This window comes from Chrysochloris asiatica, unplaced genomic scaffold, assembly GCF_000296735.1.
Source record: "Chrysochloris asiatica unplaced genomic scaffold, ChrAsi1.0 scaffold00034, whole genome shotgun sequence".
Classification (NCBI taxonomy): domain Eukaryota; kingdom Metazoa; phylum Chordata; class Mammalia; order Afrosoricida; family Chrysochloridae; genus Chrysochloris; species Chrysochloris asiatica.
In genome coordinates, this window is record NW_006408552.1 from 11,932,543 (window position 1) to 11,944,623 (window position 12,081).

At 40.3% G+C, this 12,081-nt stretch overlaps 1 protein-coding gene across 1 annotated transcript in view; it reads left to right on the forward strand.

Moving 5' to 3' along the window:
- Nucleotides 1-7,389: 7,389 nt before the first annotated feature.
- Nucleotides 7,390-12,081, forward strand: part of SEPT14 (septin 14) — a 39,475-nt gene continuing 34,783 nt past the window's right edge. Inside the window, exon 1 of the mRNA XM_006859733.1 lies at nucleotides 7,390-7,443. Within this exon, the coding sequence (XP_006859795.1) occupies nucleotides 7,390-7,443 (54 nt within the window). The remainder of the gene's footprint in view (nucleotides 7,444-12,081) is intronic.

Genomic DNA, 12,081 nt, shown 5'->3' on the forward strand with positions numbered 1-12,081 from the left:
CCAGGCCAAGTGGGTATTATCTGCAAGTGTGGATGTTCTTGTGCATATGGCCTCTCTTTTTATCAGCTGGACACTTCACTTTCCACTCTAGTCCTCTGTGTCTATGTCACTGACTCTGGGCCCAAGACTCCCCAGGTCTTGCCACACTGCTGGCCGACCAGGTCTCTCTACCTGGTTTCACAGGAGTCTATTGAACATTGTAGGGCTTAGCTCACAGCTTCATTGCTGTTTTTCCCTGTACTCTATCTTAAAGTTTTGTTTTTAAAATATCAAATAGAACATGATTGTTATCACAATTTGTGTTTTAATCAATAGGTTTTGTGTTTTATTACCTTATGAAACTTTTTACCACTCTGGTAGTATAGTGGTTATGAGTCAGGCTGATAACCTCAAGGTGAGTAGTTTAAAACCACAGGATAAAGATGAGGCTTTCTGCTCCCATAAAGATTTACAGCCTCGGGAACTCTATGCAGGGTCACTATGAGTCCAAACTGACTACCATGGAACTTTTTAAAAACAGAAATTTTTAGTTATACCCCTACAAATACTAAATCATTATCTTCCCAAGTAAGCAAACACAAAAGTCAAATTAAGCTATGTTCTTACTGTTTGCTTGCCTTCTAGTTGATTATAACTCATAACGACCATTTAGGACAGGGTAGAACTACCCCATAGGATTTTCTAGGCTACAATCTTTATAGGAACAGACTGGGGATCTTGTTAAAATGTAAATTCTGATTCTGTAGATCTGGAGTGGGAAGACACATTCTTAGCAGGAGGTCAAGCTGAATGTTACCTTGTAAGAAAAAAGGCTCTTTGCAGGCATGATTAAGTTTGGATCTTGACATGGGAAAACTATCTTGAATTATCCAAATTTGTTTTCAGTTCAATTTAAATCTCAGTGTCTTTATAAAAGAAAAGCAGAGGAAGATTTGACACCCAGAAGAGGAGGCCATGTGACCACAGAAACTGAAAGTCAAGTCATGTAGCCCCAAATTAAGGAAATGTCTACAGCCACCAGAAGCTGGAAGAGGCAAGACATGGATTCTCCCCCAAAGACAGAAGAAAGAGGAGTTCTGCTAACACAAACATTGCCAAGTTATTTTGTAAGATAACATTGTTCTTACTGATATGACAATAAACATTATGAAATTTGAACTGATTTTAGAGCTTACCTGGGAGATTAATCAGTGGAGAATAACCAAAATCCTATGACAAGCAACATGAAACAGTTGAAGACTTGTAATTCGGATGTTAAAATGTGCTTTTTAAATGTATTAATAATTAACCATGGAGTCTTGGTGTGGCACTATAGGACAGCTACATTGGACTGCTTACCAGTTTACTGAGTTGATCTTTTGAAAACATCTGATAAACGATAGACATCAGTCAGACGTATGCTAATCTAACTTTCCAAAACAAAAGACAAGGAAAGAATCCTGAGAGTAGTTTGGGAAAAACAAAGTTACCTACAAAGGAGAACAAATAAGACTAAGCTCTGATTTCTCAGCAGAACCTATGTGGATATAAAGGCAATGGGATGAAATATACAAAACTCTGAAAGAAAAAAAAAATTCCAACCAAGAAATCTTATACTCAGCAAAACTGTCCATCAAATATGATGATGACATTAGGACATTTCCAGATAAATAGAGATTAAAGGAATTTGTAATAACAAGACCAACCTTACAAAAACCACTACAGGATGCTCTTTGGACAGACAGCCAACAACAGCTGACAACAACCTGAGATTAACACACATGACAACAACACCCAGAACTCAATCCAGATATAAAAGTATTTAAAATAAATAAAATTTACAAGGCTGAATATAGGGAACCAGGGATATCAATTTATAATGACATCAACTACAAAGCAAAAGGGGAAGAGTGTAGATACAGAACTTCTGAATCGTTAGGAAGTCAAGTAGATTTCAAGATAAAACAGACTGTTTGAAATGGGGAAATTTAAAAATAAATTACAGGGTATCTTAAGGAGCTCTGGTAGTGTAGTGGTTAAGAATCGGGCTGCGAACCGCAAAGTCAGCAGTTTGAAACTACCAGCTGTTCTGCGAGAGAAAGATGAGATATTCTGCTCCCGTAAAGATTTACAGCTTCTGAAACCCTGTACAGGGTCGCTATGAGTGGGAACCGACTCCACGGCACATAACAACAACAACAACAGGGTATCTTAGGCTGGATTTTCTAGAGAAGAAAAATCAGTGAAACATATGTGTGTGTATATATATATATATATATATATATATATATATATATATATATACATATATATATACATATATAATCAGTAAAATCAGTGAAATATATATATAAAGAGAAGTTTATTATCAAGGAAATGGCTTACAATTGTAGAGTCCTAGGTCCCCAGCAGAAGAAAGAGAGAGCCTTTTTCATGTTCCCATTATATTGGGAGCAGGCCACACCCCCAGGGAAGCATCCCTTTAATTGATTGGCTGTTCATAGCCACTCATCATAGAGTTAACTATGCTTGTATTAGGTTTCATCACCATGGGAATAAGCACATCTCAACTGCTAACCCACTGGAAATCCTAGCTTAGTCAAATTGACACAGAACCCTAACAATTACAGTCCGCCCTTGTCAACTTGACACCTATAAACTATATGCATAATCTCTAAATAAAGAACATTGTAAAGTCATACTTGCACCTAGCATGATATAACTAAAACATGTAAACTGAAAATGCACTAGCCCAATTTTCATCTTATATCTCACAAATGAACAAAGCAAAAATATTTGATGCACACATACAAAACAAAACAAAAAATATATATTCATTTAAGTGTCCAAAGGGCACATTCTATAAGCCAGTCTCCTGCCTGTAAGCACACAGCATTACTCAGTCCATGGGCCTAGAGCCCATAGCTGCTCTATCTTTCCAGGCCACCACCTCTGCCACCATCTCTGCTGTCGCTGTTTTTCCAGGCTGTGGTCCCACACTCCACCCATGCTCTTCCTTAATGATGGTCCTGGTATAGTCTGTTCCTAAAATAAAAGATAACTATTACCCACTTTTACTTATACATCTTCTACAATTACAGCTTTGATGATCAAAGTTAATCCTACTAACAATTCCTCACAATTGAAATCATAAAATTCTGTCAGAATCATTCCACCCCCTTCCACCAGACCCATCTGGAAAAGAGAAAATCTATTCAGTGAGGATTCTCCATTGTCCCCTTATTCTAAAACTAAGCACGCCCATGAAACCCTGTAAGCCAGCCACCTCATGCCTTTATAGCACCCCCATTTTTGAAAGTCAATGTCTAAATTGTCTGTCCCTATCAATCCAGTCTTGGTGTGGCACTGTAGGTTAATATGCCAGACTGCAAAATTGATTTGAACCACAAGGTTGGTGGCTCAAGCTCACCAGCTGCTCCTTGGAAACCTTATACAGGGTTGCTATGTGTTGGAACTGACTTGACAGCACTTAACCACATCAAAAACATCAATCCAGTCCTGGTGTGATACTGTGGGTTAATGCACTGGACTGCAAGGTTGGTTTGAATTGCAAGGTCAGCAGTTTAAGTTCACCAGCTGCTTCTTGTGTAAGAAATGTTGTCGATACCAACAAATGCTCAAGTAATTCTATCTGTACTCATTTTAGTGAGAGTGAGGTTTTCTTTGTTCAGTTTTGCAAAATCGGACACCCAGCCCAGTAGACACAGGCAGACGTGCCGCATGGCTGGCCTGCAAACAGTTTTATTCCTGTCTTGTAAAAGCCCCTTCTCCAGTTCCTCTTTTACTGTGTACTATGGAGTTTTACGATCTACCCCAAACTTCCCATTTTCCCTCCCCTCAGAGTTCCACAATCTAGCCTGAATGGCACCCATGATCTTAATGACTGTATTCTTATTTAAAATTCCTAGTCCTAAAACAGATTTCTTTCCCCACTTCCCCCAATTCATCCTCCTTACATATCCCTAGGTGTGAATCAACAACCTATGTCTGATTCAGCAATCTCATGCATCCTTTATTCCTGAAGATGGACCTCTTGAGAATTTCTTACAGTTGGAAACCCTATACAGGGTTGCTATGAATTGGAACTGACTCTACAGCACTTAACAACAGCAGAAACCCAACGTACTAAGGAGACAAGTGTGTTCCTTGACATTAAGGATCTTCTGTTAGGGTTGGAATTTTGAGCAACTGTATCCATAAACAAAAGCCTAGTTCATCAAATTGTAGCAATTGACACTTGCTCATAGTAGCAAACATCTTTATCTCCATCTGGTCAGGTTCTGTTTGCAACTCAGCCCTAACCATCCAAGCAAGGTCAAATGGTACCATTTGCACGTTTAGGAGTTCGTACACACCTCCCTGCACTTCAAACCACTTTGCCCCTTCACTCTCAGCCCTAGCCCCAAGATGGGAGTCAGTGCCCACGGGCTCAGGAGTTCACAAATTTCACTAAACTTCAGACCAGACCTCTTATCTCATTTCAAGGTCAATGGATAGTAATAGAACATGTCCAAACTCAGCTGGTGTCTTCATTGCTGCATTTCTCTCACACGTAGACCTAGTTGGTCACTAGAAAGCAAACTGCTTGCTGGTTCCTTTTAGCTTTCAGCTAGTTCCAGAATGGAGTTTCCTCTGATGCGCTGACTTTCCTAGGTTTGATGTCTCCAAAGTCCAAAAGCCAAACTGTCTGCTTTTTTCTGCATGCATTTTGAGTTCTCTCAGCAATTTGGGGTTGGTGTATGTCTTTTCAAATGCAAATGCACCAACTTTAAAGGTTTGGGTGGGGCTCAGGATTCCATCTAAAGCCCCATCCTCTACAAAAGTTTAAACCAAGAGGTCTATTTTTTCTGGGCAAATTCTGACACTGCTTTAAGCAAATTCAATCAAGTATACTCGGAAGGAGGATTTATAAACTCTCTGTAATCATCACACCCAACATTCATTTCTATCATGCATGTATGCCTATTTTACAATATTCAGCAGGAGAAACCAATACCATAAGGCAGTCAAACACATAAACCCTTTTAAAACACTCAGTTCAATCTTTTTGTCTCCCTTGGACTAACTCCATTCATTAGCATATGCCCTTGGGCCTCTGGCATGCGTCATTGGCTCCAGGCAAGTCCAGAAGCTGCGGCTCTCCCCTCAGCTAAAGCATTTTATTCCATTCCTCTTGTCCTTTCTCTTACAAAACCTCATATTTTCATGAGTCTGGAGTCATTGTAATGAATCCTGCTTCTGACATCAACTGCTTAAATCAAGTGGGGACCATGTCTGATCCCTCTAACTCCACAAAGGGAAAAAAGGATCAAATTAAAAACCAGCCCAAGACCAATTCCGATGAAGTGAAGGTCAGACACTTTACTCCATTCACGTCATAATGGTCAACTCTACTTTGAGGAGGCAGCTCTTCCCCAGTCATATTTTGAGTGTCTTCCATCCTGGAAGGACTCCTCTTCTGGCACTATATCTGATAATATTCTGGTACTCTTCATCATGTTTCAATATTCAGTATTTTGGTGCTATATGACAGTGTCCTGAAGGGGCGCTGTGGGTTAGTGCACTGGACTGCAAGGTCGACAGTTCAAGCTCACCAGCCACTCCTCAGAAACCCTACACAAGGTGGCTATGGGTGGGAACTGACTCGAAGGCATTTAACAACAACAACATGACAGTATTTCACTACTATTCATAAGGTTTTCAGTGAATAAATATTTGGAAGTAGTCTGTCTCTGTTCTAGTTTGTCTTAGTCTGGAAGCTCAGCTGAAACCTGTCCACTATGGGTGATCCTGCTGCTGGTATTTAAAATACTGGTAGTATAGCTTCCAGAATCATGGCAACATGCAAGTCACCACAGTACAACAATAATAGCAGGAGATTTTGATACACCACTTTTGATGAAGGACAGAACAACTAGAAAGAGCTTAACGAAGACACAGAAGAACCAGACAACACAATCAACCTACTCAACGTCATAAACTTATACAGAGCATTCAACCCAACACCAGCTCAATACACATTCTTTTCCAGTGCACATGGGACTTTCTCTAGAATAGACCATATGTTAGGTTGCAAAGCAAACCTCAATAAACTTTAAAACATCATAATACAACAAAACAGCTTTTCAGATCCTGTTGCTGTTGTTGGTATTAAGTGCCCTCTAATAGATTCCATCCCATAGTGACTCTGTACAGGGTTTCTGAGGAGCAGCTGGTGAGATTGAACCGCCGACCTTGTGGTTCAAACTGACTTTGCCGTCCAGTGCATTAACCCACAGTGCCACACCAGAACTTCCCCTTCTATATTGTACTATTTATTAGGAAAGAAAGCAAAACATTACTCTTTCTTCTGAAATAGAATAATCTCCAGGAGAGATCAATTGAAAAAAAGTATGACACAGAGCTCTTTGATTCTATTCTCTTTTCTCATGGCTCTATCTATAAACTTTCTTTTTAAAACATGCTCATCTCCTCAGTATCTTTTTGTTATACTCCAAAGTAGGGTAGAATGACCTTCTCAGGCAGTTCTGCTTAGAAATCAGCACAGCTTGCTCTCCTGTACCTCTCCTCCCCTTGTCCTAACTGATGCAAATCCAGCAAATACATATTTGGTCCACAACTGCGGACAGTAGACAGCACACCATCACTAGAGTCGGATCAGGTCTAAGTCTGCTGCAGACTGAAACCGTGGGCAAGTAAGTTACTTGATCTTTGTGAGTCGGAACTTTTTACCTGATCCAGGGCAATGATGAAAGTGAAGGAGTTGAACCCTAGAACTATCCAGCACAAAGCTAAGGGCATCATAAATGCTCCGTAAACAATAACTTACATTATTCTAGTCCAGTGTCTAAGGGGTTTGTTTAGACTTCTTAAGCTCTTCTTCTACAATGTATGCATCATAACATCCTTGTCTCTCCTGGTAAGTCACTCCAAGAAGTTAAATAATCTTGAGTGTTTTCCTGGCTCTTTCAGTCCCTTTCGAAAGCAAACTACCCTATTTCTTCTTCTCATACTCAGAACCCTTGAAAGAAGAAAATTCTTTGTCTTCCTGATATCAAAAGGGAGTTTACTTTTCGGAAAATGCTTCTTGATGTGTTTTTATGTTTAAGTGTATTTCTGAACATTGTAAGTTGAATATTATTTCTGACATAGAAACCTGTCTAGCAAGGCAGCCATAATTTTAAGCATAACTCAATAGTATGGGCCAAAAGCTAAAACCTGGGATAATGTCTGTATTAGAATTTCTTCTTATTGATTTAACTTGCATCTTAGGCATATAACCATTTTTAGAGGAATGACTGTCATTATTTTATTGTTATTTGGGGAAAGGCTATAATAATCTTAAAAAAGGTTTTTTCTTTCTTTTGTTGTTAGCTCTTTTGGTTTAACATGGCAGAAAAACCAGTGTGTATAGCCACACAAGTGCCCGAGGATGAAGATACAGTAAGTATATGTTTCAATAGAACTCTGCGTGTCACACTTCAATCAGATTGTATGTTTTCAAAAGACCAGCTTGATAAACTGGTGTAGACCTAGATAATCAAGGGTAATGTTTGAACTTTTGTACAGACTGGAGTTACATATCAACAGTGAGTTATTTTTTTTTTCAGTGTTTCCTGTGTATGCTGACCTTGTAGTATACAAAAGACTATTTAACACTCAAGAAAAATAAATTTAAACTCCAGAACCATCCACAAATGTTTAAATGAAATTACTTTTGGAAGTGGTTGGGTGGCTGCTTGTTGGTTGTTTAACGGAGTGGGAGCTTGAACCAACGATTTCTAAGTTCCATTTTAAGATGAGTCTCTCTATTTAGGGAAAACATATGGTAATTTACATGAAATCTACATTGAAGCATGAATATTTGAATGTGAGCCATTGGTGATTCCCTGGTAGAGTTCTCACCCTCCCTGTTCTGGTGTGGTGCTGTAGGATCAGCATTGGACTGCTAACTGCAAAGTCAGCGGTTCAAGTCCACCATTTGCTCCTCAGAAACCCTATACAGAGTTGCTATGAGTAGGAATGGACTGATCGCACTTAACAACAATGCGGAAGACCCAGGTTTGATTCCCATCCAATGCATGTCATATGTGGCCACCTCCTTCTTGCATGTTGCTGTGATGCTGAATAGGCTTCAGTGGAGCTTCCAGATCAAAACAGACTAGGAAGAAAGACCTAATGTTCTACTTCAAAAACGCAACCAATAAACCCCTCTTGGCTCACAATGGTCTGGTCCATACATGATTATGGGGATGGTGTAGGACCAAGCAGCATTTTATTGCATGTGCATGAGGTCAATATGAGTTGAGCACCAGCTCAACATCAGCTAACAACAAGTATATCTGAATGGGTGAAAACTGAGACTTTTAGAGTTTCTTAAGACAGAAAATTTCAAGTATTCATTCAACAATATTAAATTGTCTTCTGTCCATTTATGTTGAATAAGTAGGAGCTCTGACCTTGGTGTTTCTTCCTCAACCATGCTAAGGACAATGCAGTTTTGCTAGAAATTTACTTGGACCCATCAAACTACCATACTTTTTTCTATTCTCTTCTCACTGTTATTTTTCTGGAGTGAATCATTTGTTTTCTAGAACTACTGTTGTTGTTGTTAAGTGCAGTCAAGTCTGTTCTGACTCATAGCGACCCTGTATAGGGTTTCTGAGGAGCAGCTGGTGAGCTTGAACCGCCAACCTTGCAGTTCAAACGGCTTTGCAGTCTGGCGCATTAACCCACAGCATCACATGAGGACTCCAGAACAACAAATAAAATATCACAAGTGGGTGGTGTTAAAGACAGAAATCTATTGTCTTATGGTTTTGGAGGCTACAATACCAAATCAGGATGTTGGCTGTAGGGGAAGGTCATTCCTTGTTTCATTTGCTTTGTTGTTGTTAAGTGCCATAGAGTTGGTTCTGACTCACAGTGACCCTGCATAGCATTTCCAGGGAGCAGTTTGTGGGTTTGAACTGCTGGCCTTGTAGTTCATAGTTCAATAACACCAGAAGTTGTTATTGTTAGGTGTTGTTGAGTTGGTTCTGACTCATAGGGATCCTATGTACAATAAATCAAAACAATCCTTGGTTCTGAGCAGGAAGGGACAAGAAAGAAGGAGTGGAAATGTAAAACACAGGGAGGAAGTGGGAAGAACATTGCTACCTTGTGGGGATTTCAATCAGTGTCATGAAACAAAACATTTATGAATTATTGAATTGAATACCATTTTGCTCTATAAACTTTCACCCAAATCACAATAAAAAGATTAAAAGAAAGAAAACTCTTTGACACACATGGAGTCACCAAGAGTTGGAGTGGACTCGGTGGTCACTTTTTTTGCCTGGGTACCTTCCTTCATTTATCCCTCTCTTACCTCTTCCTGGTGTGGCGCTGCGGCTTAATGCGCTGGACTGCAAAGTCAGTTTGAACTACAAGCAGTGCTGGCGGTTCAAGCTCACTAGCTGCTCCTTGGAAACCGTGTACAGGGTCACTGTGGGTTGGAACCAACACGACAACACTGAACAACAACACTTCTTCCTCCCTCCTCACTTTCCTTTCTTTCCTGGCTGTTTAATGGGTTTCTACACCAGGAATTGTGGGAAACCTGGGATTCTGCGCAGTGTGCCAGTGTTCCCCTGAGAACTGACCATGAATTATAGGAGTCTGGCCATCAGAAGTAAGTTCAGGCTGCCTCATCCTTTGGTCTGGATACACTTACCGCCATAGGCTTTATTCTTTAAAGCTATATAACAACATTAAATCATGACACTTAAAATCAACTCAGCTTCTTCTTTTCCCTCTTTATGCTTTTATTAAGCTTCATTTGCCATCATGCTATATCTTATAAATATGAGATGAGTTCAAGGTTTACAAATAGAACATAGTGATACATTTTAATTCTTTTGGATTTCTCCTGGTTTCGCTTCCGTCACACACAATCTTTGCCTAATTGTCATGATATTGGTTCTTCTGTCCTCCCTGTCCTTTATTTATCATCTACTTGTTGAGGCTTATCTTTTTGCATTGAGAGCGGGTATTTCTCTCATCTTGTTCTCAGGCCTTTTGTTCTTCTTTATCTGCTTACAAATGTTGACTGGACTCCCGCGTATCCACGTGCCTTCAGGGTATGTCTACCCTTATTTTAATCCATTAAATGTCTGCACCGCCAAGGGTTGTTGTTAGGTGCTGTGGAGTCGCTTCTGGCTCCTAGCAGCCCTGTGCACTATGGAATGAAACACAGCCCAGTCCTGTGCCATCCTCACAATTGTTGTTATGTTTGAGCCCATTGCTGCTCCCACTGTGCCAGTCCATCTCCTTGGGGGTCTTCCTCTTTTTCACTGGCCCCCCACGTCACCAAGTATGATTGCCTTCTCTAGGGACGGGTCCCTTATGATAATATGTCTGAAGTATAAAAGTCAATGTCTTGCCAACCTGGTTTCTAAGGCATCTTCTGGCTGTGGAGTCCCGATGTGGCACAAACCAGAAAGTCGGTTTGAACCCCAAGGTCAGGACTTGAAACCCACCAGTCACTCCTTGGAAACCCTATACAGGGTCACTATGAGTTAGAACCGACTTGATGGCACACAACAACAACAACAACATTCTGGCTGTATTTCTTCTAACACAGATTTGTCTTTCTGGCAGTCCATGGTACCTTTAATATTCTTCTCCAACACCATAACTCAAATGCACCAATTCTTCTATGGTCTTCCTTATTCATTGTCCAACTTTCACATGTGTATGATGCTACTGAAAATAACATGGCTTGGGTCAGGCGTACCTTAATATTCTGGTGCTATCTGATAGAGTTCCACTGCTATTTATAAGGTTTTCAGTGGCTAAACATTCAGAAGCAGTCCATCTCTCCTTTCTAGTCTGTCTTAGTCTGGAAGCTGAGTTGAAAGCTGTTCACTATGGAGGACCCTTCTGGTATTTAAAATAATCATGGCATAGCTTTCAGCATCATAGCAACACATAAGCCACCACAGTATGACAGAGGAAGGGTGGACCGCTCCAGGGTCTCCTTTGTCATATTATTGCGACTCGTTTTTCAGAGTAGTGATATCATATTCATCCTCAGACTTGGGTTCTTACCCCAGGTCCTTTTTCTTTCCAATGACAAATGTTATCTTTCTACAAAATTTTTGTATTATGAATTGACTGAATGCTACCAGACAAGATCATCAGCTTTACATTTAACAAATTATACGCCTTGTTTCATCTCAATGATTACAATCCCCTCCGTGCACCAACAGATAGATATCCTACTTCCTCCCTGTGGCTTCCTTTTTACAACTTGTATTTCACAAATGAACAAAGCAAAAATATTTGATGTATACATACAAAACAAAAATATATATAATCATTTAAATTTCCTAAGGGAATATTGGGAATCCTGGTGTGGCACTGTGGATTAATGTGCTAGACTGTAAAGTCGATTTGAACCGAAAGGTTGGTGGTTCAAGCTCACTAGCTATACCTCAGAAACCCTATACAGGGTCGCTGTGAGTCAGAACCGACTTGATGGCACTTAACAACAGCAACAACATGGGTACATTCTGCCAGCTAGCCTCCTGTCTGCAGGCACACTGCCTTACTCAGTCCATGGGCCTAGAGCCCACAGCTGCTCTATCTCACCATGCCACCATCTCTGCTGTTGCTGCTTTCTAAGGTGGGATCTCATACTCCACTCATGATCTTCCTTCTTGATGGTCCTGGAATCCATCCTCTGTTCCTGAAATGAACGGTTAACAACTCCCTACTTGAAGTTACATATCTTCTATAGTTCCAGTTGTGACAATCATAATTAATCCTGCTAATCATGTCTACCACAGCCATCTATTTTATTCTCATGTCCCTAAATCACTTACTAAAGAGCTCTGGTAGTGTAGTGTTATGAATCAGGCTGCTAACCTCAAGGTTGGCAGTTAGAAACTACCAGCTGTTCCACAGGAGAAAGATGAGGCTTTCTGCTCCTGTAAAGATTTGTGAGATGCTGTGATTCTGAAAGCTATGCTACCGATATTTTAAATACCAGCAGGGTCGGTCACCCATGGTTGGCAGGTGAGCTTCCAGACAAAGACA